This window comes from Asparagus officinalis, chromosome 7 (genome assembly GCF_001876935.1).
Source record: "Asparagus officinalis chromosome 7, Aspof.V1, whole genome shotgun sequence".
NCBI classification, from domain to species: domain Eukaryota; kingdom Viridiplantae; phylum Streptophyta; class Magnoliopsida; order Asparagales; family Asparagaceae; genus Asparagus; species Asparagus officinalis.
In genome coordinates, this window is record NC_033800.1 from 74997598 (window position 1) to 75021681 (window position 24084).

The following is a 24084-nucleotide window of genomic DNA, read 5'->3' on the forward strand; positions in this document are numbered from 1 at the left end:
ATAAAATTGTTGCTTCCTAGTACGAGAAAGGCTAAATAGCCAGCTTCCCAGAGCATATTTACAATTAACACAAATCTTCATACAATACATTTTGCCCAAAAAATAGATTCTACAGCAAGAAACTTGCAATCAGCATTGAACCAGTAAAAATACATGGACACTACATATACCGAAGCATCACAGAGCTCTCATTATTCGCATATGCACTTTATTAACACAACGATAAACAGAAGAAGAACAACACACGCACATGTTATGGATGACAGAACTATAAGATACACATATTCATCGAGTTTCTTTAGCGTCTTTCAGATGCAACAGATTCGGCACTGAACAAGTATCTCACACGAGAGAGGACGGAGTCATGAGTGGGATCATATGGGTGATCCTTCGACGGAATTTCCAGGATCGCAGGAACTGGTCTGTTGTAGCTATCGACCAGAAACCTGATCATATTCGCGATCTGAAAAAGGGAAAAGGAGAAGGCTTGATGAATTGCATGAGCCGTTGTCAAATAAATGGTAGAGATAATTTCTCTAAAGCATGAGATGTTTAGTCACAACCAGATTTAAAGCACAAACATTGGTCCTGTTAAGGAAAAGCATAAATATAAGCACTCATATCAAGGTGCTTGAGCTATTTTCAAAGTTCAAAGAAGCAATTTAGATAAATATGATTGAAGTGTTGAAAATGTGGTGTGATTAGTCAGCTGTCTGTATTGAAGTTTAATTACTTGAAGATGTTATCCTTATTAAGCTTGGTTACAAATAAGCATCTTTAAGATATCCTTCTGATTTAGGAATATGTTGTGCATAATTATTAAACTGCTAGCACGACCAGCATATCAACTAATCGAGGCAAATTTGTTATTGTTGAAGGCAAATGAGTAAATTTTTCATTTTACCTTCTCACTAGAAAAACATGACATACCTTTTAGTTTGTAAGTAGATCATGCTTGTTGCTCAAGGCAAAGTTCTACTAAAACGTCTTTTCTTCCATAAATTTTATATTCTTAAGTTTTTTCTATTTGCAACGTATGTTCTTCTCTTATTATCATTCAAGAGTTTGCTCAATTCATAATAGCCACATCTCGTCCTCAGCTTCAGATATTGGAGGGAACTAAATTAAAATTTTCTCTTTTCATAATTTTAATTTAGATTTAATTTGGACTTTGTACATGAACTCTTTTTGAATTTTGATACTCCACAGTTCAATTTTACTACAGTAATAACTCTTCACTTACTTCCCTCGTACTCATCCACGTCCCCTTTGTGAACGTGTTGTTTCCACGCGTCTTGTGGGGTCTACCACATAAATAAGACGCGGATTCGTTTCCGCGGAACCGAGGTGAAGCCGGCCCACGAACTGCACCCGCACTGCTGCATATATATAAACATTTGTTTATTAGGTTTTTTTTTAGAGTGCTGGAGGTTTGATTTTTTTTTGGTTTGTGCGGCTTCGGGCGATTTTCTTTGCGGCTACAGAGAGGTGCAAAAGAAAAAGAAAAAGAAAAGGCTTTTCTTTTTAGGGTTTGTGCATCCTTTTGTAGGGAGATATTTGTGAGGGATTTGAGAGTTTGTTTGAGGGTTTAGATTGAGAGTGATTGTAAACCCTAGTTGTATTCTCTCCCTCTATTAGTAGATCTCCCCCCTCCTTGCCCCGTGGACGTAGGCAATTTGCCGAACCACGTTAAAATTGGTTGTACTGATTTTGTGTGATTTGTAATAGCTTTTAGGGTCCCTCGACGCGCAGTCCTAGAGCTGACGAGAGGAAGAGCTAATATCCTACTTTGATAGGATATAAGCTTCAGATTCTTGTTCCCTTTGAGAAACAAGAATTCTTATTGCGACCTAACTCTTGTTGTGCTGCCGAAGTGTGCTGCCGAAATTTCCGCTGCGCGCAACAAGTGGTATCAGAGCCCAGATTTCAGATCTAGGATTTTTTGGTGGAGGAAGATTCTTGTGTGAAGCTTAGTTCTTGGAGTTCTCGGCTTCGGTGGAGATAGCATTAGGAGTTGCCGTTGGAGATTTCGCTTTCCTCGTGTGGATAGGAGATCTATTTGGAATCCGATCTAGGGTTCAGTTGGGTGGTTCCTAATTCTATCAAATTTGTTCTTTCTCTACAATTTGGAGTTAGTTCGCAATGGGAGAAGAAGGTGAAAGCAGCAAATCGATGGCGGGTACAATACAAGTTGGTTTTCAAAACACCAAAATTAGTGTGGTGAAATATGACGGAAAAATCAACTTTGGTTTGTGGATGAGCGACGTACAGGATGCGTTAAATGCTCAGAATTTGGAAGAGACCATCATGGTCCACGAGAGGCCACCTAAATATGAAGAGGCGGTATGGGAGAAAATGAATAGGAACGCTTGTGGGGTGATCAGGTCCTGTTTGGAACAGGAGCTGAAGTATGATGTGATTGGGGTGACGTCTGCGATGAAGATGTGGGAAATTCTCAACAATAAGTACCTTACGAAGAGTGTTGAGAACCGATTGCACTTGCTGCGTAGGTTATTCAGATTCCAGATGTCCAGAGGCACCTCGCTTGCGGCTCATGTGAACAACTATACGAAGTTGTTGTCGGACTTGGCGAATGTTGATGAGAAGATATCGGATGAGTACAAGGCGATTATTTTGTTGGGCTCCTTACCGGATGAGGAGTATGATACCTTCGTGCTCACTTTGTTGAACGGGAGATCTTCTATCAGCTATAGTGAAGTGACTAACGCTTTGACGAACTACGATTTGAGGAGGAAGGATAAGGAGACTTCCCGCGCTAGTACTTCAGGAGAGGCCTTGTCGACAAGAGGTAGAAGCCCATATCCGAAAGGTGGTAACAGAGGGAGGTCAAAGTCTAGAGGCCGTCACCAACTAACAAAGAACCAATGTGCATTCTGCAAGGAGCAGGGACATTGGAAGAGAGACTGCCCGAAGCTCAAGGAGAAAGAGAATGGCAAGAAAAAGGGCCCGAAGGCCAATGAGGTGAACATTGCGAAAGGCGATGATTCCGATGATTCGTGCTTTTCTCTACTGATTACTCCGGAGGTGAACCATGTGGATGCATCAGATTGGATGCTTGATTCCGGCGCTACCTTTCATGTGACCCCTAGGCGAGACTGGTTTGCATCTTTTGAGAAAGTCGACGGGGGCGTTGTTGTCATGGGAAATGATCAATCCTGTGGCGTTTGTGGGATAGGTACCGTGCGGATTAGGATGCACGATGGAGTAGTCCGTGAGTTGAAGGAGGTGAGATTTGTTCCTCAACTGAAGAAAAATCTTATCTCAGTTGGAGCTTTGGAGGCGAAGGGATTCAAGGTGACTTTCGAAAACGCTGTAGCGAAGGTTACTAAGGGATCATTGGTGGTGATGAGGGGAGTCCGCAATCGGAATTTGTATTATCTGAAGGGAAGCACCGAGATTGGCCAGGTTGCTTCGGCTATTTCAGAAGCGGACATGAGCAGACTTTGGCACTATAGATTGGGGCACACAGGTGAAAAGTCACTGCAGACATTGTGCAAGCAGGGGCTATTGAAGGGAGCCAAGAGTGGGAAGATTGAGTTCTGTGAGCACTGTGTTCTTGGCAAGAAGACGAAGGTGAAGTTCGGGACTGCCATTCATCAGACGAGGGGCATCCTGGATTACGTGCACACAGACGTTTGGGGTCCCACCAAGACTGCATCACTTGGTGGTCGACATTGGTTCGTCACTTTTGTAGATGACTATTCTAGGCGTTGTTGGGTGTACACCATGACGAAGAAGAGTGAAGTCCTAGATTTGTTTGTGGAGTGGAAGAAGAGATTGGAACTGCAGACTGGGAGAAAGATCAAGACGTTGCGATCCGACAACGGTGGTGAGTATACTTCTGACCCCTTTCAGCAGCTATGTCGAGACGAGGGCATAGAGAGACACTTCACAGTTAGTCATACACCGCAGCAAAATGGGGTGGCAGAGAGGTTGAATCGGTCTTTACTGGAGAAGATCCGATGCTTATTGTCGCAGAGTGGTTTGGAGAAGATCTTTTGGGCTGAGGCACTTACATATGCGAGCCACCTCATTAATAGGCTGCCTTCATCTGCGATTGAGGGGAAAACCCCTATGGAGATGTGGTCGGGAAAGCCAGCACATGACTATGACCAGCTCAAGGTATTCGGGTGCCCTGCATATTATCATGTTAGAACTGATAAATTGGAACCTCGAGCTAGGAAGGCCATATTTGTAGGATTCAAGCGTGGTGTCAAGGGATACAAGCTTTGGGATCCAGTTGATAAAAAGATTGTTCTGAGTAGGGACGTCACATTTGATGAGGCTTCTATCTTGAAGCTTCCCAGCTCTCATCAGGTGGAGAGCGACCCGACGGAGGAGATATCGCAGGTGGTGGAGATCGATGCAGCTCCACATTGTCCAGATGGTACAGTATCCATGCAGGTGCCGACTGAGGTGACGCCAGGCGAGCACGACGATGACACGGAGGATACGAGTACAAATGTGCAGGATCAGGAACCGACGGCTCAGGTTCAGGATTCTATTGCGGCTAGGAGACAGAGGAGAAACATACAGATGCCAGCACGGTATGCCGACACAGTTGCGTATGCACTTCCGGTGGAGAGTATCGATGAGTTAGTGCCTACTACATTCAGAGAGGCCGAGCAGAGTTCGGAGGCTGATTCGTGGCAGGTGGCTATGCAGGAGGAGATGGAATCTCTTCATAAGAACGATACATGGGAGCTTGTTGAGCTTCCAAAGGGGCGGAAAGCAATTGGTTGCAAGTGGGTATACACGAAGAAGGAGGGCATTGAAGGCACTCCGTTGAGATTCAAGGCTAGGTTGGTTGCGAAGGGCTATGCACAGGAGGAAGGTATTGACTATAATGAGGTTTTCTCTCCGGTGGTGAAGCATTCTTCGATTCGGATTTTGCTAGCTTTGGTGGCACAGTATGGTTTGGAATTAGATCAGTTGGATGTGAAAACGGCATTTCTTCATGGTGATCTTGATGAAGAAATATATATGACTCAGCCATTGGGATTCCGAGCTGCAGGGAAAGAAAAATTAGTTTGCAAACTGAAGAAATCGCTATACGGTTTGAAGCAGTCTCCTCGACAGTGGTATAGGCGATTCGATGGTTTTATGCTTGGTCATTCGTACACTCGGAGCCAGTTTGATCCTTGCGTATATTTTCGCAAGTTGAAAGGAGGTGCGTATATTTATTTGTTGCTCTATGTCGATGACATGTTGGTTGCCTCTATTTCCAGGTCGGCTATAGATGAGTTGAAAGTTCAGCTTTCAAATGAGTTTGAGATGAAGGAATTGGGCGAGGCGAAGCGCATTTTAGGGATGGAGATCGGCAGAGACAAGAAAAATGGCAGAATTTGTTTGACACAGGTGGCTTATTTGAAGAAAGTTCTACAGCGATTCCATGTTAGCATGGATACGAAGCCAGTTAGTGTACCATTGGGAGCCCATTTGAAGCTTTCAGCTGGTCTCTCACCGAAGTCAGTTGAAGATCGTGAGTTGATGTCGAAGACTCCATATGCGAGCGCGGTTGGGAGCTTGATGTACGCAATGGTATGTACGAGACCTGATTTGTCACAGGCAGTAAGCATGGTATCGAGATACATGCACGATCCAGGAGTGGGTCATTGGGATGCCGTGAGATGGATTTTGAGGTACATTCTAGGTACGCTCAATGTTGGTTTGGTTTATGAGCGGGACACTACAGGTGGGCAGCTATGCATTGGCTATGTGGATTCGGATTATGCCGGGGATTTGGATAAGCGCCGGTCTACGACGGGGTATGTGTTCACTTTAACCCGTGCGCCGGTGTGTTGGAGATGCACCTTACAGTCGACGGTGGCTTTGTCTACGACGGAGGCAGAGTATATGGCAGTTACGGAGGCTGTGAAAGAGGCTATTTGGCTTCGAGGACTTTTGGAGGAACTTGGTATATCGCAGAGGTCCGTCACTATTCATTGTGATAGCATGAGTGCTATCTATTTGGCGAAGAATCAGGTTTTTCATACGAGGACGAAGCACATTGACGTTCGTTATCACTTCGTTCGGGATGTTCTTGAAGATGGCGATGTGAAAATTATGAAAGTCCACACGAAGGATAATCCGGCGGATATGCTCACTAAGGTGGTTCCGAACAACAAGTTTGATCATTGTCGAAACTTGTTGCACATCCGTAATTGTTGAGCCGTTGGCGGCCATTTGGGTGAACTACGTTCGGCTTGATTCCTTGGGCAAGAGGATACGTAGGCAGTCTTTTAGATGCAGCCGGTTTGAATTTGTTGGTGGGGGTGAGATTGTTTGGACTCTCGTTCGGGTTCTCGACTTGTTGTGAATGAGTTCGTACTGGACACAACAAGTTGGGACATTTGGATGCTTTGGTGTCGGCTCAGTTTTGGAAGAAACTTCACCGAGGTGGAGAATTGTGAACGCGTTGTTTCCACGCGTCTTGTGGGGTCTACCACATAAATAAGACGCGGATTCGTTTCCGCGGAACCGAGGTGAAGCCGGCCCACGAACTACACCCGCACTGCTGCATATATATAAACATTTGTTTATTAGGTTTTTTTTTAGAGTGCTGGAGGTTTGATTTTTTTTTGGTTTGTGCGGCTTCGGGCGATTTTCTTTGCGGCTACAGAGAGGTGCAAAAGAAAAAGAAAAAGAAAAGGCTTTTCTTTTTAGGGTTTGTGCATCCTTTTGTAGGGAGATATTTGTGAGGGATTTGAGAGTTTGTTTGAGGGTTTAGATTGAGAGTGATTGTAAACCCTAGTTGTATTCTCTCCCTCTATTAGTAGATCTCCCCCCTCCTTGCCCCGTGGACGTAGGCAATTTGCCGAACCACGTTAAAATTGGTTGTACTGATTTTGTGTGATTTGTAATAGCTTTTAGGGTCCCTCGACGCGCAGTCCTAGAGCTGACGAGAGGAAGAGCTAATATCCTACTTTGATAGGATATAAGCTTCAGATTCTTGTTCCCTTTGAGAAACAAGAATTCTTATTGCGACCTAACTCTTGTTGTGCTGCCGAAGTGCTGCCGAAATTTTCCGCTGCGCGCAACACCCTTTTGGTGAGCTTATAAAAAAAATTCATTGATTAGTCCTCCAAATTTTCATTATGAACTCGGGAAATATGTCATCTCTCTTACTGACTGGACATAAATCCCTCTTATTAATGGTGTAAACGCTGAAATTCCGTGTTGTTAGTCGCAAGAAATCTAAACTTGGGTTGGGAGTTAATTGAAATCAACCAATATTCTATAGATACCTTGATTTTTTTCCATATTATTTGCAGTGCAAGGTATTCTTTTGGATCTCTTCTCCAATTTTGAATAAAAAAATAGTTGTTCGATTAAGTTTTAAGGTTTTCTCCAAATTTTTTTTTCAATTAATGTCCAAATATGATTTGAAATTATGGAGTTCTGGAGTTGGGTATGATAGCGGGTTTCATATTGAGTTTAATTATTGTAGTAAGATTACAACATGTGAATTTTATTTACCTTGCATAATGTTGTTACTTTGAATGTTGAATTATTAGACACTTTGCTCTGTCGGAAATTCTTATGAATGCATAATATGCATTATAAACAAGAACAGGAGAAATAGGATTTTGAGTTTAATGGGTTTACCTTAATCACAAAAAGGAAGAAGAGATGAGAGTGGGGAAGAAATCTGCAAAGTAGAGAGGGGAATAAATGTTAATTTGGGGTGGATACCAACGTCCGGCGGCGGAGGAGCTCCGACGAGCTCCAGAATGACGCAGGCGAGCTCGAGCCCCGCGTGCGAGCGCCTCCCCCGAGCTCTGCGTTCGAACCCACCCGCTTGAGCTCTGCGTTGGAACCTCCCCCTCTTAGCTTTGCGTTCGAACCCCCTTTTACCTTGGCGTTTGTTCGACCTCGGCGTTTTCTCCGACCTCTGCGTTCGCTCGACTTTGGCGTCCGCGGGCCGCTGGCGACAGGCTGTCGCCAGCCCATCAACTCCGCCTATATAAACCCCCCTTCGCCTAGGGTTTTGCTCCTGCTGATTTTTCCCCCTCCTCCGATTTTTCTCTCTGGCGGCTGCCTAAAATCGCTGCTGCGATTTCGTTTTAATCCCCAGCCTTCAACAGTAGTTGAGGGGGATTTAAGAAGAGAGAGAGAGAGAGAATTAAAGAGGGTTTTATATTGTGGGGTTATTCATTTATTCTCAAGTGAGACTTGAAAAGGGTTCATACCCTTTAATTATTAACACTGTAGCTATAGTGTTTATTTGAGAAATCTCAGTTTTGGGATTTGCTCTTGATTTGTAATTTCTTGTTTAATTAATAAGAAATTATCTGTGTGGCTCCCGAGGACGTAGGCAGTTGCCGAACCTCGTTAAAACTTGGTGTATTTTTTCTATTCTGCGTTTCTGTTGCATTAGGGGTTTCAGCGTTAAATTCCCAACAATAAATGGGTTATTTTTATCACATGCTTAGCATGTGACTTGGTTTAGACAACAAAGCAAATGGCTGGGTAAAGTGGGATATCAGAGTTCAAACATAATTTCGGGTATCAAAGTGCAAAATTAAACTTTGGGTATCAATATTCAAAACGAGGGACACTTTGGGGTACTCAAGTTCAATTAAGCCAAAATTAAAGGAAAAGTTGGAGCTATCAATTCCAATTGAAGTCCATACGTACTTTTTTCCTATGAATATATCCATACATAAATTGTATCTAGCTTGAAGACGATCACTTCCAGGTTGTTTCATACTTTCTTACGTTACACAAGAGGAAAGTATATCACATACATGAGATGTTTTGACAACAACGAGAGAATGTTTAAAAAAAATATGCAATATGGGAAAAGAGATGTTACAGACAGAAAATGCAAATGATCCCCAACAACAAAAATGTCCCAAGGCGAATCCCCATCAATGGCCCTGAAGATTTTCTTATTGTGTCCGATCAGCGTGGAAGAGGAACATGAGATGCAAAAGACTTGGAAGGAAGTTATTAGACGGAGTCGTTATTTGGATAAAGAATAATCCTCTTTTACGGAATTTGGTTGCTCTAGTTTGCTCATGATTTTCACACTAAATTGATATGTAAGGAATAAGATGACCATCCAATTGTTTGAAATTCAATAGACACAATTAGTAGATCTTCTCTTAGAATCTTTCCTGGGTAGTGGATTTTTATAAGCCTTAAGCACTGTCTATAGTGGCAGAAGTTAGTCAGCCTATCCAATAAACTTGGTTCAGAGTACAATAAGCCTCATGCGCCTTAATGTAAACAGTGTGAAGTCCTACTCCGCTGAAACTAGTTTATGAGATTGTGGACCCTGTGTTCTTTAATTTGGTCGACATGGAACAGGCTGTGGATTCTAGGACCAGCCTAGGCTTTAATTATGTAGTATGATCTCATTGGAGAACTCAGTCAGATGCACTTGAGCATTTCTCGAAGTCTTGAGAAGGTTTACATAATCCTCATGCACCATTAGACATCGCTACAGGAGTCGATGCTCGTAAATCAAACAAAAGCCTCCAAAGAAAAGCAATGCAAGTCCCAAGCATTCGTTGGATCTCCTTAGTAAGCATTGACATAAGCCCTAGGACCAAGTGCAAGGCAGAGCTTGGATACCTAGCTATGCCTTGCTCGGTCAAAACAAGTTCAACGTTTCATAGAGTCTTTAAGAAACCATTATCCCTAAGCGCTTAAGGCCTTGACAGGAATTATAGTAAATCGCCCTCAGTCGGATTACTCGTAAATTTCCAAAGTGTTAGGCACCACAAGTACTAGAAAAGATTGCTGACATATCGAACAGTCTTAATGAAAGTACTAGGATGGACGAGATCTAAACTCTTTAAACACTTGATTTTAGTTTTTGCGCGCTTTAAATGGCAAAGATCAACCTAGAGGTATGGATCTTTTCATCAAAGACCTACTAATGAGCTTCAATGGGAAGGTTGGCTCCAAAATTTTCAGAAAGTGGCTGAGTGCTCAGACAAAAATACCCTAAATTTTATGGAGATCAAGAAAAGAAGTTTGAACAAGAATTCAAACAAAACTATAACATTCAGATGAAGAATTGAATTTGAGAAAAGCAAACACGTTGGAAAAATACACAAGATAACCAAAGAATTACTTACATACTGACTCATCAGCACAATAGCAATCTCCTCCCTGTTTGTGAACTCTTTAAACGCGTTCTCAATTGCTTTGACGGTCGTTTCTGAGATATAAAATATTAGAGATTAAATAATAAGACAAACAGAGCATTTATTTTCTATTTTAAATTTAAGAAAGATTTTGCCATCCAAGTTTATTTGGATTATGCGGGCAGTGAAAATACACATCAAGGAGAAAAAGATTGAATCTACAAAAGAATAGTATGGCAGAGCAAGAATTATATAGAACAGTAACCAATAGCCGATCTATAAAATTACAAAATTTATCGATCGAGCACAGACAACTTCTTCATATCATAGGCAAAAAGCGAGCTCAATTTTTATATTAGAAATGCAGAAGAGGTCTTTTTTTTGGGCTACTAGGTTTATTTTTAGTTAATAGCATTACCATCCAACTATAGTAACACACAACTCTAATAGCTAAAATATATATTTGCAATGACAGTACTACTAATAACATCAAAATTAAAGCCGCAGGAAAAAGTTAATAATGAGCTCAAGAACTTACTTGAATCCACGATAAGGAAATTTGTATTACGCCGCATATCGATATTGCCAACTCCAGCCATCAAAAAACCAGTTACAGTATCCTAAAAAAGTAATCAATCATTCAGAACAGGTTTCTCAAAAGCAGTTGTTGACAAAAGAATAAAGCTCAGCCTCCATTTTTGACCTCCAGTGATGTTTGGCTAAATTCAATTCATTATGAAGCCTATAAATCTGCTACACCTCTCCTATCTGAAATTAATCGATCCTCCGAAGTAATCCTTGACAGAGCCATTTGAGTGAGAGCAAAAACAAAAGAGAGTCTGCTAAAACTTTGTATGTGCGTTGTATTTGAGAGATTGAATATAGTGAAAGCCCCCTCTTGCCGTGGACGTAGATCAATTTGATCGAACCACGTAAACATTCTGTGTTTGAGATTGTTCTCTTTCTGGCTTTGTGTTTAAATTATCCCAACAACTGGTATCAGAGCTTCTCGGTTCTAGGACAGCTTTTAATCCTCTATAATGGCTTCCGTAAAGTTCTCGGTGTCGATCTTTGATGGCCAGAACAATTTCGGCCTATGGAGGATAAAGATGAAGGCTTTGTTGCGACGTGAAGGCACGGTTAAAGCTATCGATGGGAAATACCCAGAAGATATGACTAGTGCCGAGATCGAAGAGATGGACGAAAAGGCTCACAGCGCCTTGCAATTGTCACTATCCGACAATGTGCTTCGTGAAGTTGCCGATGAGGAAACGGCAGCGGGGTTGTGGTCAAAGCTCGAAAGTCTCTACTTGAAGAAATCTCTTACTACGAGATTATACCTGAAGCAGCGGCTATACACATTGAAGATGAAAGAAGGTACACCCATTCAAGAACACCTTGATGAATTTAATAAAATTGTCATGGATATGAAAAACCTAGATTTAAAGCTTGATGATGAAGACCAGGCTCTCATTGTGTTATGTTCCTTGCCTGACTCTTATGAAAACTTTGTTAACTCTATGTTGTATGGAAGAGAATCCATAAGTCTTGAGGATGTGAAGGCCTCTTTGAACTCTGCTGAGTTGAGAACAAAGTTGAATGGGAGAGGTACCGATGGGCAGGCTGATGGTCTGCTGGGAGAGGTACCGATAGGCAGGCTGACGGTCTGCTAGCCAGAGGTAGAATGAAGACCAGAGAGGGTGATAAAGGGCAATCCAGAAATCGTTCGAAGTCCAGATCAGCCCGAAACAAGAAACATGTGGAGTGTTTTTACTGTCACAAGAAAGGGCATTACAAGTCAGAATGTTATGCTCTAAAGAAGAAAGACAACCAGCGTGGTGAAACCTCAGATTCAGCTAATACGGCAAAGGCTGATACTGCCGTTGTTGCTGAGACGGTTCTTACAGTATGTCCCTTGGATGGCCGTTCCGATAAAGAATGGATCTTGGATACAGGTGCGTCTTTTCATATGTGTCCAAATAAAGATTGGTTCACTACTTACAGATCTATAAGTGGTGGATCAGTTTTGATGGGCAACAATGCAGATTGCAAGACAGTTGGCATTGGTACGGTTCGCATTCGGTGTCATGATGGGATAGTGAGAACTTTATCAGATGTAAGGCACATCCCGGACTTAAAGAAAAATTTGATTTCTTTGAGTTCTTTGGATTCTATTGGGTGTTCTTACACTGGCGAAGGTGGAGCTCTTAGAGTTACTAAGGGTTCATTGGTTGTGATGAAAGGTAGTAAGGTGAACAGTCTTTATGTTCTCCAAGGCAGTACGGTGACAGGCTCTGCAGGTGTGTCTTCTGATGCTGATAGAGACACTACTCAGTTGTGGCACATGCGCTTAGGCCACATGAGTGAGAAGGGGATGACTATTTTGAGTAAACGTGACTACTCTGTGGTGATCATACATCATCACTGGATTTCTGTGAGCATTGTGTGTTTGGGAAGCAAACTCGGGTCAGCTTCTCGACTGGCTCACATACGACGAAGGGCACTCTCGACTACATCCATTCAGATTTGTGGGGACCTGCTCAGGTTCCATCCAAAGGTGGTGCTCTTTATTTTCTAACGTTTATTGATGATTTTTCCAGGAAAGTTTGGGTTTACTTTCTCAGGCGCAAAAGCGAGGTGTTCGAAACTTTCAAGAAGTGGAAAGTACTTGTTGAGAATCAAACTGGAAAGAAGATTAAACGTCTCCGAACAGATAATGGCTTAGAGTTCTGCAGTGGTGAGTTCAATCAGTTCTGCTCAAATTCTGGGATCGTACGACATCGCACGGTCAGGCACACTCCTCAGCAAAACGGGGTGGCAGAACGCATGAATAGAACGTTGATGGAGAGAGCTAGGTGTATGCTCTCAAACTCTGGCTTGGATAAAGGCTTCTGGGCTGAAGCTGTTAACACAGCTTGTTACTTAGTGAATCGGTCTCCTTCTACAGCCATTGAACACAAGACTCCAAATGAGGTATGGTCAGGTAAACCAAATGACTATTCAAATTTAAAGGTATTTGGATGTCCCGCTTACTATCATGTTAGAGAGGGTAAGCTTGAGCCTAGAGCTAAGAAATGCATATTTATTGGTTATGCTGATGGCGTTAAAGGCTATCGTTTGTGGAGTCTTGAACCTGATTCTCCTAAATTCATTATTAGTAGAGATGTTACTTTTAATGAAAGATATATGCTTGATCATGGGAAGGTTTCTGTTGAGTCTACAGGAAATGTAGAGAAGACCATGGATAAGGTGGAGCTTCAGGTGGAGCTCGAGGGAGAGACGTCTCAAAAGTCGTCTATAAAATTTGCTCCTACAGCTGTAGAAGAGCAACATGATTCAGGCTCAGATGCTGATGATGCTGAGACTGAAGAACCTTATTCCATAGCCACTGGCAGAGAGAGGAGACAGATCAAACCTCCTCAAAGATATGCACATGCTGAATTAGTGGCGTATGCTCTCACGACAGCTGAAGAGATGAGTATTCAAGAGCCATCAAACTTTACTGAAGCTGTCTCATGCGGAGAATCTGGACGTTGGGCCACAGCTATGACAGAAGAACTCGAGTCACTCTACAAGAATCAGACTTGGGATTTGGTGCAATTACCTAAGGGTAAAAGGGCAATTGGATGCAAGTGGATTTTCAAGAAGAAAGAAGGGATCCCAGGGGTTGAAGATGCTAGATTCAAAGCACGGTTGGTGGCTAAGGGTTATAGACAAAAGGAGGGAATTGACTATGATGAAGTGTTCTCTCCGGTTGTGAAGCATACCTCCATCCGTGTATTGCTTGCCATGGTTGCTCTATTTGATCTGGAGCTTGAGCAGCTTGATGTGAAGACTGCATTTTTACATGGCGAACTTGAGGAGACTATCTACATGTCTCAGCCAGAGGGATACTTCGTAGAAGGTAAAGAAGATCAAGTTTGCAGATTGAAGAAATCTTTGTACGGCCTGAAGCAATCTCCCAGACAGTGGTACAAGAGGTTTGATAATTTTATGCTTAGTCATGGGTACTCAAGAAGTACTTATGATAGTTGTGTGTACTACATGCATCTAGGAGATGATTCTTTTATTTATCTTCTATTATATGTCGATGACATGCTTATTGCTGCTAAGAACATGTCGCAGATTCTTATTTTGAAGAAACAACTCAGTGATGAGTTTGAGATGAAAGATCTTGGTGCAGCAAAGAAGATCTTAGGTATGGAGATCAGGAGGGACAGGAAAGCTGGAACTTTATATCTCTCACAGAAGAGTTATATTGAAAAGGTGCTTGAACGCTTTGGGATGAAGAAGGCCAAGCCCGTTACGACTCCTTTGGCTCCTCACTTTAGGCTCTCGGCTTCAGATTCACCTACAAGTGAGAACGAGAAGAAGGAGATGTCCCGAGTTCCATACTCCAATGCAGTGGGTAGCATAATGTATGCTATGATTTGCACTCGTCCAGACATTGCCCAGGCAGTCAGTGTAGTGAGCAGATACATGGCTCAACCAGGGAAGGCACACTGGGAAGCAGTAAAGTGGATCCTTCGGTATCTCAGGGGTACCTCAGATTTGGGTTTAGTTTTTGATAGCAGTACTTTGGGAACCTCAGTTGTAGGTTTTGTGGATTCTGACTATGCAGGTGATCTCGATAAAAGGAGATCTTTGACTGGTTATCTTTTTACTCTTTCTGGCTCAGCTATTAGTTGGAGATCGACTCTACAATCGACAGTTGCTTTGTCTACTACAGAGGCAGAATACATGGCAGCAGCAGAAGCGGTAAAAGAGGCCATTTGGTTGAGAAATCTCGTGAGGGAGCTTGGACTTCTACAGGAGGCTAGTTCAGTTGTATTTTGCGACAATCAGAGCGCAATACATCTAAGCAAAAACTCAGCACATCATGAGAGGACAAAGCATATTGATGTCAGATATCATTTCATTCGTGAGGCAACTGTTGAAAGAAACATCACGATGAAGAAGATTGGTACTGCAGACAACCCAGCTGACATGTTGACCAAACCGATCTCGGTCTTCAAGTTCAAGCACTGCTTGAATTTGGGAGGCATTCGCAGTTGTTAGCCAGCCCCGTTTGGGGCATTGTTTGCAAGATGGGGTCGAGTTTCACTTATTCTATTATGAAGTGTACTCTCACGTAAGTTGTGTACATGATGAATATTCAACTTCTTGATGTTTGAAAATTCAATCCAAGGTGGAGATTGTTGATAATGAATTGAATTTAGCCAAACATCACTGGAGGTCAAAAATGGAGGCTGAGCTTTATTCTTTTGTCAACAACATCAAGCTGGGATTGAATCAGTGGCTGGAGTTATTGACAACAAGAGAGAAAGGAGCTGACAGAGAGCCTCCTTTTGTTGAAAATGGAGGGGCTAAGAGTCAAAAAGGTGTTGCTGATTGGTGGAGGAAGAAGAAAGGTGTTGCTGATTGGTGAAAAAAATATAGATTGGTGGCATGATTGGTGGCTTAAATTATGCTAATGAAGCCTATAAATCTGCTACACCTCTCCTATCTGAAATTAATCAATCCTCCGAAGTAATCCTTGACAGAGCCATTTGAGTGAGAGCAAAAACAAAAGAGAGTCTGCTAAAACTTTGTATGTGCGTTGTATTTGAGAGATTGAATATAGTGAAAGCCCCCTCTTGCCGTGGACGTAGATCAATTTGATCGAACCACGTAAACATTCTGTGTTTGAGATTGTTCTCTTTCTGGCTTTGTGTTTAAATTATCCCAACAGCAGTACTACTGGTTAAGCATATTATGTTGGATTTAATCTAATAAATCTATTTGTGGGCACATATGATTAATCAATGTGTATTGCTATCTTTCAGGATAACCCACTAAAGTGATCAATTAAGTTGGGTTAATTTGGTATTTAAATAAGTCATGGGGTTATATGTGCAGATACCAGGTTGTAATTGTGATTTATTGAGGGGCTAAATTAGAAAAGTACAACATCTATAAATAAGGGGTTATGGTCCCTAACCTAGGGTTACATTCTCTAATTCTCTACACCCCCATCTAGCTAGAGAAATTCGGTTTTAGAGAAACCCTAAGGTTAGAAGATCATCAAAAACCCAAATCAAGATTTCATCCATGGATTCAGGTATAAGCTTCCGCTCTTTTGATTATTTGTTAATCTCTTTGAATTAATCATGGCTATATGGTTTTAGATCTCAAATTTTATGATGTAGATCTAACAAGTGGTATCAGAGCCACCTTGATTAATTCTTAGGGATTTAAGTTTTATTGGGTTTTTGATCTTAAATCTCTGGTTAAAGATTCAATTTTTTGGGTTCGGATGAACAGTAACGAAAATTTTCGGATGAACAGTAAAGTTTTTGTTCGGATGAACAGTAAAATTTTTTCGGATGAACAGTAAATAAAAAATCGCTGATGAACAGTAACTTTTTGGAATTTTTTGGATTTTCTTTTGATTTTTTCTTCAATTTTTCTTGGATCTGGATCAAGAAATTTTTTCCGATTCTGGATCTGGTTTTGAAAATAAAAAAAAATCAAGGAATTTTTTGGGTTTGGCGCGGTTTCAGTTTGAAACCCTAAGGGTTCATGGCGAAAATTAAGGAGGTGGTTACCTCAAACGAACCTCGCGTTCGTTCAATTTTAACCGAGCTTCGCGCTCAACGAACCTCGCGTTCGTTCTAAGGTGAACCTCGCGTTCAACTCAGGTGAGCGTCAAGCTCAATTTTAACGAACCTCGCGTTCGTTCTAAGGTGAACCTCGCGTTCAACTCAGGTGAGCGTCAAGCTCAATTTTAACGAACCTCGCGTTCGTTCTAAGGTGAACCTCGCGTTCAACTCAGGTGAGCGTCAAGCTCAATTTTAACGAACCTCGCGTTCGTTCTAAGGTGAACCTCGCGTTCAACTCAGGTGAGCGTCAAGCTCAATTTTAACGAACCTCGCGTTCGTTCTAAGGTGAACCTCGCGTTCAACTCAGGTGAGCGTCAAGCTCAATTTTTTAACGAACCTCGCGTTCGTTCTTCAGACGAACCTCGCGTTCGTACTTCAGACGAACCTCGCGTTCGTACTTCAGACGAACCTCGCGTTCGTACTTCAGACGAACCTCGCGTTCGTACTTCAGACGAACCTCGCGTTCGTACTTCAGACGAACCTCGCGTTCGTACTTCAGACGAACCTCGCGTTCGTACTTCAGACGAACCTCGCGTTCGTACTTCAGACGAACCTCGCGTTCGTACTTCAGACGAACCTCGCGTTCGTACTTCAGACGAACCTCGCGTTCGTACTTCAGACGAACCTCGCGTTCGTACTTCAGACGAACCTCGCGTTCGTACTTCAGACGAACCTCGCGTTCGTACTTCAGACGAACCTCGCGTTCGTACTTCAGACGAACCTCGCGTTCGTACTTCAGACGAACCTCGCGTTCGTACTTCAGACGAACCTCGCGTTCGTACTTCAGACGAACCTCGCGTTCGTACTTCAGACGAACCTCGCGTTCGTACTTCAGTTGAACCTCGCGTTCATTTTTTTTAACGAACCTCGCGTTCGTTCCCAAGTTGAACCTCGCGTTCTTTTATCAAACGAACCTCGCGTTCGTTCATTTTCAGACGAACCTCGCGTTCGTGCTTAAGTGAGTCTCGTACTCAATACAGTCGAACCTCGCGTTCGAAGTTAAGGGAACTTCGTGTTCATTATGGTTAAGCCTCGGCTTTTCATGGGTCCACTTTGGTATACTTAATTTATTCAATTAAGTTATGGGCCCTAATTAAGCTGTGAGACCCCAATTAAGTTTTTGGAAATTCAGTTGATTTAAATTTTTAATTTAAATCTAATTCGGTTTTTAATCAATTATTTAATTCAAATATTATGACACTAAGGTATTAAGGTTGTCTCTCACTCCAATTGATTAATTGAAACAAGAAGTTGCCAAAGTAACCTCTCTTGTGTAGATTGTTCATGAGGAATGTGAGATGTTTGTGTGTATGCTTTCGTGTAAATATTTAATCGGCCCAAAGGAAGGTTAATATTTATTTAGACTGTATACACATCTGCGATGATAAGCGTGTGACAATTATAAGGTTTACATGTGAATAATGAATCGATCCAAAGATAGTTTTATTATTTGACATGAGTTATTGTCAATGTTTGATCATTGCAACAAGGTATCACTTACAAGTTAATATTACTGTCCAAAGACTTGATATTAATGTTGTGCCGGTATCTTGGATGGGGATTGTCATTATTTGGATTTTTATTGATTATGGTTATTGATGTGAGCATTCTTTTGTTTTATTTCAGCTAATGCATCTGCTGCAACAATTTCTGCTAACATCAACTCAATTCCCATGCTAAATGGGACAAACTTCAAGGTTTGGAAAGAGAACATATTAATTGTTCTTGGCTGCATGGATCTTGACTATGCATTAAGAACTGAACAACCCCAACCTCTCAATGCGGATAGCACTCCTGATGCAAAGAAGGAGCATGAGAAGTGGGAGCGTTCAAATCGCATGAGTCTTATGATCATTAAGCGCGGCGTTCCGGAAGCCTTCAGGGGCATAGAATCCGAAGGGATTACTAAGGCTAAAGATTTCCTTGCCGAAATTGAGAAGCGTTTTGCGAAAAACGATAAGGTAGAAACAAGCACGCTTTTAGCTCGCTTGATTTCAATGAAGTATAAGGGCAAAGGAAATATCAGGGAGTACATTATGGAAATGTCTCATATTGCTTCAAAGCTTAAGGCACTTAAACTCGATCTTTGTGACGAGTTATTAGTGCATCTGGTTTTGTTGTCTCTTCCTGCACAGTTTAACCAATTTAAGGTCAGTTATAACTGTCAAAAGGAGAAATGGACTCTAAATGAGCTCATTTCATACTGTGTGCAAGAAGAAGACAGGTTGAAGCAAGATAAGACAGAAAGTGCTCATTTGGCCTATGCCTCTAAGGATAAGGGCAAGAAAAGGAAGAATGATAAGGAAGCTGCTAAGGGTCCAGTTGAGAAGAAACAACATAAGGATAATCAGGGTTGTTTCTTCTGTAAGAAGCCTGGACATGTAAAGAAGGACTGTACAAAATATCACGCCTGGCGTGATAATAAGGGTACGTTCGTTACTTTGGTCTGTTCTGAGGTTAATTTAGCTTCAGTACTTAGAAACACTTGGTGGTTAGACTCTGGTGCTACTACTCACATAAGTGTTTCTATGCAGGGTTGCATGAGCTACCGAAAGCCAAGTGATGTTGAAAGACACATCTTTGTGGGCGACGGACAATCGGTAGATGTGGAAGCAATTGGGCACTTTAGGTTGTTGTTAGGAACTGGTTATTATTTGGATTTAAAAGATACTTTTGTAGTACCGTCTTTTAGACGGAATTTGATTTCAGTTTCTGTATTGGACAAATCAGGTTATTCTTGTTTATTTGGAAACAATCAATTCAGATTATCTTTTAATTCAAATATTTTGGGAACTGGTTACTTAAGTACTTATGACAACCTATATTTGCTCGATATAATTGCTTCTTATAATAAATCCTTACATGTAGAATCACGTGGTACTAAGCGTAAATTAAATAAGAAAAATTCGGCGACATTATGGCATAAGCGCTTGGGTCATATCTCAAAAGGTAGAGTTGAGCGTCTTGTGTCTGATGACATTTTGGATTCCCTTGATTTTTCGGACTTCGACATATGTGTTGAATGTATGAAGGGAAAACAGACCAAAGTGAAGAGATTAGGTGCAAACAGATCTTCAGATGTCTTAGAATTGATACATACGGATATTTGTGGGCCATTCCCTACGGAATCCTGAAATGATCAACAATATTTTATATCATTCATAGACGATTACTCACGTTATGGGCACCTATATCTTATTCATGAAAAATCTGAGTCTCTGGACATGTTCAAAGTCTATAAAGCTGAAGTTGATAATCAACTCAACAGAAGAATTAAAACCGACAGATCTGATCGTGGTGGTGAGTACTACGGTAGATATGATGGTTTAGGTGAACAACGTCCAGGACCATTTGCTAGATACCTAGAGGAATACGGTATCGTCCCACAGTACACTATGCCGGGTTCACCTAGCATGAATGGTGTAGCTGAAAGACGAAACAAGACTCTTAAGGATATGGTAAGAAGTATGATTGCTCATTCTTCTTTACCAGAGTCACTCTGGGGAGAAGCACTTAAGACAGCAGCTTACATTCTGAATAGAGTACCAAGTAAAGCAGTTGCTAAAACACCTTATGAGCTTTGGACTGGTCGAAAGCCCAGTTTAAAGCATTTACATATTTGGGGATGTCCAGCTGAGGCAAGGCCTTATAGGCCAAATGAAAAGAAATTGGACTCCAAAACAGTTAGCCGCTACTTTATTGGATACTCTGAACGCTCTAGGGGCTTTAAGTTTTATGATCCCACTATAAGGAACATTTTTGAGACGGGAACAGCAACATTCTTTGAGGATGTTGAGTTTGGGGGGAGAAATAAGGTTAGAGACATTAGTTTTGAGGAGGAATTGGCTTCAGATCCAATCCATACAGTTACTTTTGACAATATCCAGGTTCCTACACCTGTTGTTGCTCAAGAAGTAAATCCGGAACCTCAAGATGATAATGTTGAACAACTCCCTGTTCCATAAGAACAAACTCAACAACCTCAAGAACCAGTGCCATTAAGGAGATCCACGAGAGAAAGGAGAAATGCTATTCCGGATGATTATATTGTATTTCTCCAAGAACATGAGGAAAGTAGTGGAATGTTAGAAGATGATCCAATCAACTTCTCTCAGGCCATGAAAAGTTCTAACTCTCAACAGTGGATTGATGCCATGAATGAAGAGTACAAGTCTATGCAAGACAATAAGGTTTGGGAACTTGTCCCATTACCAGAAGGTGCAAAACCAATTGGTTGTAAATGGATTTTTAAAACCAAGCGGGATGCAAACGGTAATGTGGAGAGGTATAAGGCACGTCTTGTGGCTAAAGGCTATACTCAAAAGGAAGGCATTGATTATACAGAGACTTTCTCTCCGGTTTCATCGAAAGACTCTTTCAGAATAATCATGGCACTTGTTGCTCATTATGATCTTGAGTTACATCAGATGGATGTTAAGACTGCATTTCTCAATGGAGACATTGATGAGATGATCTATATGGTGCAACCAGAAAACTTTGTGTCGGGAGACCCAAAGAATATGGTCTGCAAATTAAGGAAATCCATCTATGGACTCAAGCAAGCTCCTCGTCAATGGTATCATAAGTTTCAACAAATAGTTATCTCGTTCGGTTTTGAGATGAACATTGTTGATGACTGTGTATATCACAAGTTCAGTGGGAGTAAGTATATTTTTCTGGTTCTGTATGTGGATGACATCTTGCTTGCCACTAATGATATAGGCATGTTGCACGAAACCAAGAGATTTCTATCAAAGAATTTTGAGATGAAAGATCTTGGGGACGCCTCTTTTATATTAGGGATCCAGATACATCGAGATCGCTCTCGGGGTATTCTTGGATTATCACAAAAGAGCTATATCGATAAGGTACTTAAAAGGTTTGGCATGCAAGATTGCAGACCAGGTGACACCCCTGTTGCTAAAGGAGACAAGTTTAGTCTCAATCAGTGCCCTAAAGGTAACCTTGAAATTCAGGAAATGCAGAAGATTCCTTATGCTTCGGCTGTAGGAAGTCTAATGTATGCTCAGGTATGTACGCGTCCGGATATTGCGTACATTGTTGGGATGTTAGGCAGATACTTAAGCAACCCTGGTATGGATCATTGGATAGCAGTCAAAAGGGTTATGAGGTATCTTCAGAAAACAAAAGATTACATGCTCACATACAGAAAATCAGAGAAATTAGAGGTCATTGGGTATTCGGACTCTGATTTTGCTGGATGCCAAGATAGCAGGAAGTCTACATCAGGCTACATTTATATGTTAGCAGGAGGAGCTATATCATGGAAAAGTGTCAAACAAACACTAGTAGCTTCCTCCACTATGGCAGCAGAATTTGTAGCTTGCTATGAGGCATCCAATCAGGGAATATGGCTGCGAAATTTTGTCACGGGACTGCGCATTTTGGAAAATGTTGAAAGACCACTAAGGCTATATTGTGACAATAAATCTGCAGTAATGTATTCCAATAACAACAGGAGCTCAACTAAGTCAAAACATATTGACATTAAGTTCCTGGTTGTGAAAGAAAGGGTACAGAGTGGACAGATATCCATAGAGCACATTGGGACAAACTCCATGATAGCTGATCCTCTTACTAAGGGATTGCCACCTAAGGTCTTTCATGAGCATACTGCTCATATGGGTGTGGTATTATTTGAGGATATTATGTTTTAGTGGGAGTTTGTATTTGTGGTGCTTTATGTTTGGTTGTATTGTCTGATCAGAATAAAGTATTCAGTTAAGACACTCTGTTACATTATGTTTGGTTTTGACCTCACTAAGGAGGACCAGTTGAAAATAGACATGTACTGATCACATTGCATGTAATTTTCATGCTGCACATCCATGATTGATCTATGTCATTTGATTGTATTGGTATATGTGACCATTGATGGGTCGAGTCACGATAAATGTGACGAAGGCCGCTTTGATCCTATATTGATATAGTCAATGGACGAGATTGTTCGGAAATACCTTTTCAGTGATAGCAATTTTTGAGCTCATAAGGTTATACACAATTTAAGGAATCATATGGTGCCCAAGTGGGAGATTGTTGGATTTAATCTAATAAATCTATTTGTGGGCACATATGATTAATCAATGTGTATTGCTATCTTTCAGGATAACCCACTAAAGTGATCAATTAAGTTGGGTTAATTTGGTATTTAAATAAGTCATGGGGTTATATGTGCAGATACCAGGTTGTAATTGTGATTTATTGAGGGGCTAAATTAGAAAAGTACAACATCTATAAATAAGGGGTTATGGTCCCTAACCTAGGGTTACATTCTCTAATTCTCTACACCCCCATCTAGCTAGAGAAATTCGGTTTTAGAGAAACCCTAAGGTTAGAAGATCATCAAAAACCCAAATCAAGATTTCATCCATGGATTCAGGTATAAGCTTCCGCTCTTTTGATTATTTGTTAATCTCTTTGAATTAATCATGGCTATATGGTTTTAGATCTCAAATTTTATGATGTAGATCTAACATATTATTCACTTGCTAATTTTTTTTTCAACTGTTTTTGGATATTGACAAACCTTTAAGTAGGTATTATACGTTATACTCGAGATCATATTGGACAAAAACTAGTTTTCATCCAAATAAACAGGACAGAGAGAAAAGAAATATGTATATAATTCTTGGTTAACTTAAATTTATTAGAAAACTATATACTGCTAGCGAAACTAAATTTAAAGAGAAAAAAAGAAAATAAAATAAAAGATTTTGCTGTACCTCATCAGCAATCATAGCTATAAGAGCAGAGCTTTTGGTAGGGATCGGAGCTCTCCCAGCCATTATCACTCACTATAACCTGCCCACATAAAAATTAATAATAAAACTTCAGAATTTTCCAAAACTTCACCAAATTACCAAAGTTTCAGCTGATAATCAAATTTAACTTCTTCAACTCCAACAGAAGGAAGAATTCAACCCATACAACATAAAAACCAAGAAAAATTACAGAATAAATTAGAGAAATAATTACTACAGTGTTTGAAAGTATACCTGTGAAAGTGTGAATGTTCAAGGCTTTTTGATGTACTATTTGAGAGGAACAAAAACTAGAAAAGGACAACTAGAGAGGGAATGTAAGTTCTAGACAACGGGTCGGGTTGAAAATTGTGGGTCGGTTTTGGTTATTAGAAAGCCCAATGACTATAAAGTAAATATCTGGATTATAGCTTGCACCATTTCCATAATATGATCAAGGGAATAACTTTCATCTTGAAAGTTTTTGCGCTCATATTCCAAATAATAAACGTTGCAGAGCCCTTGCTTTTAACCTCCTTTAGTACTTTTTGGGCCTGTTAG

The 24084-nt window shown here is 41.1% G+C and overlaps 1 protein-coding gene across 1 annotated transcript; it reads right to left on the reverse strand.

Annotated features, from left to right (window-relative positions):
• Nucleotides 33-23866, reverse strand: LOC109850416 (V-type proton ATPase subunit F-like). Its single transcript, XM_020420435.1, has 5 exons — nucleotides 23779-23866; nucleotides 23506-23584; nucleotides 10660-10741; nucleotides 10113-10195; nucleotides 33-463 (listed from the first exon to the last, which is right to left on the reverse strand). The coding sequence occupies exons 2-5, from the start codon at nucleotides 23566-23568 to the stop codon at nucleotides 299-301; spliced, it is 393 nt and encodes a 130-aa protein (XP_020276024.1). The 5' UTR covers nucleotides 23569-23584; nucleotides 23779-23866; the 3' UTR covers nucleotides 33-298.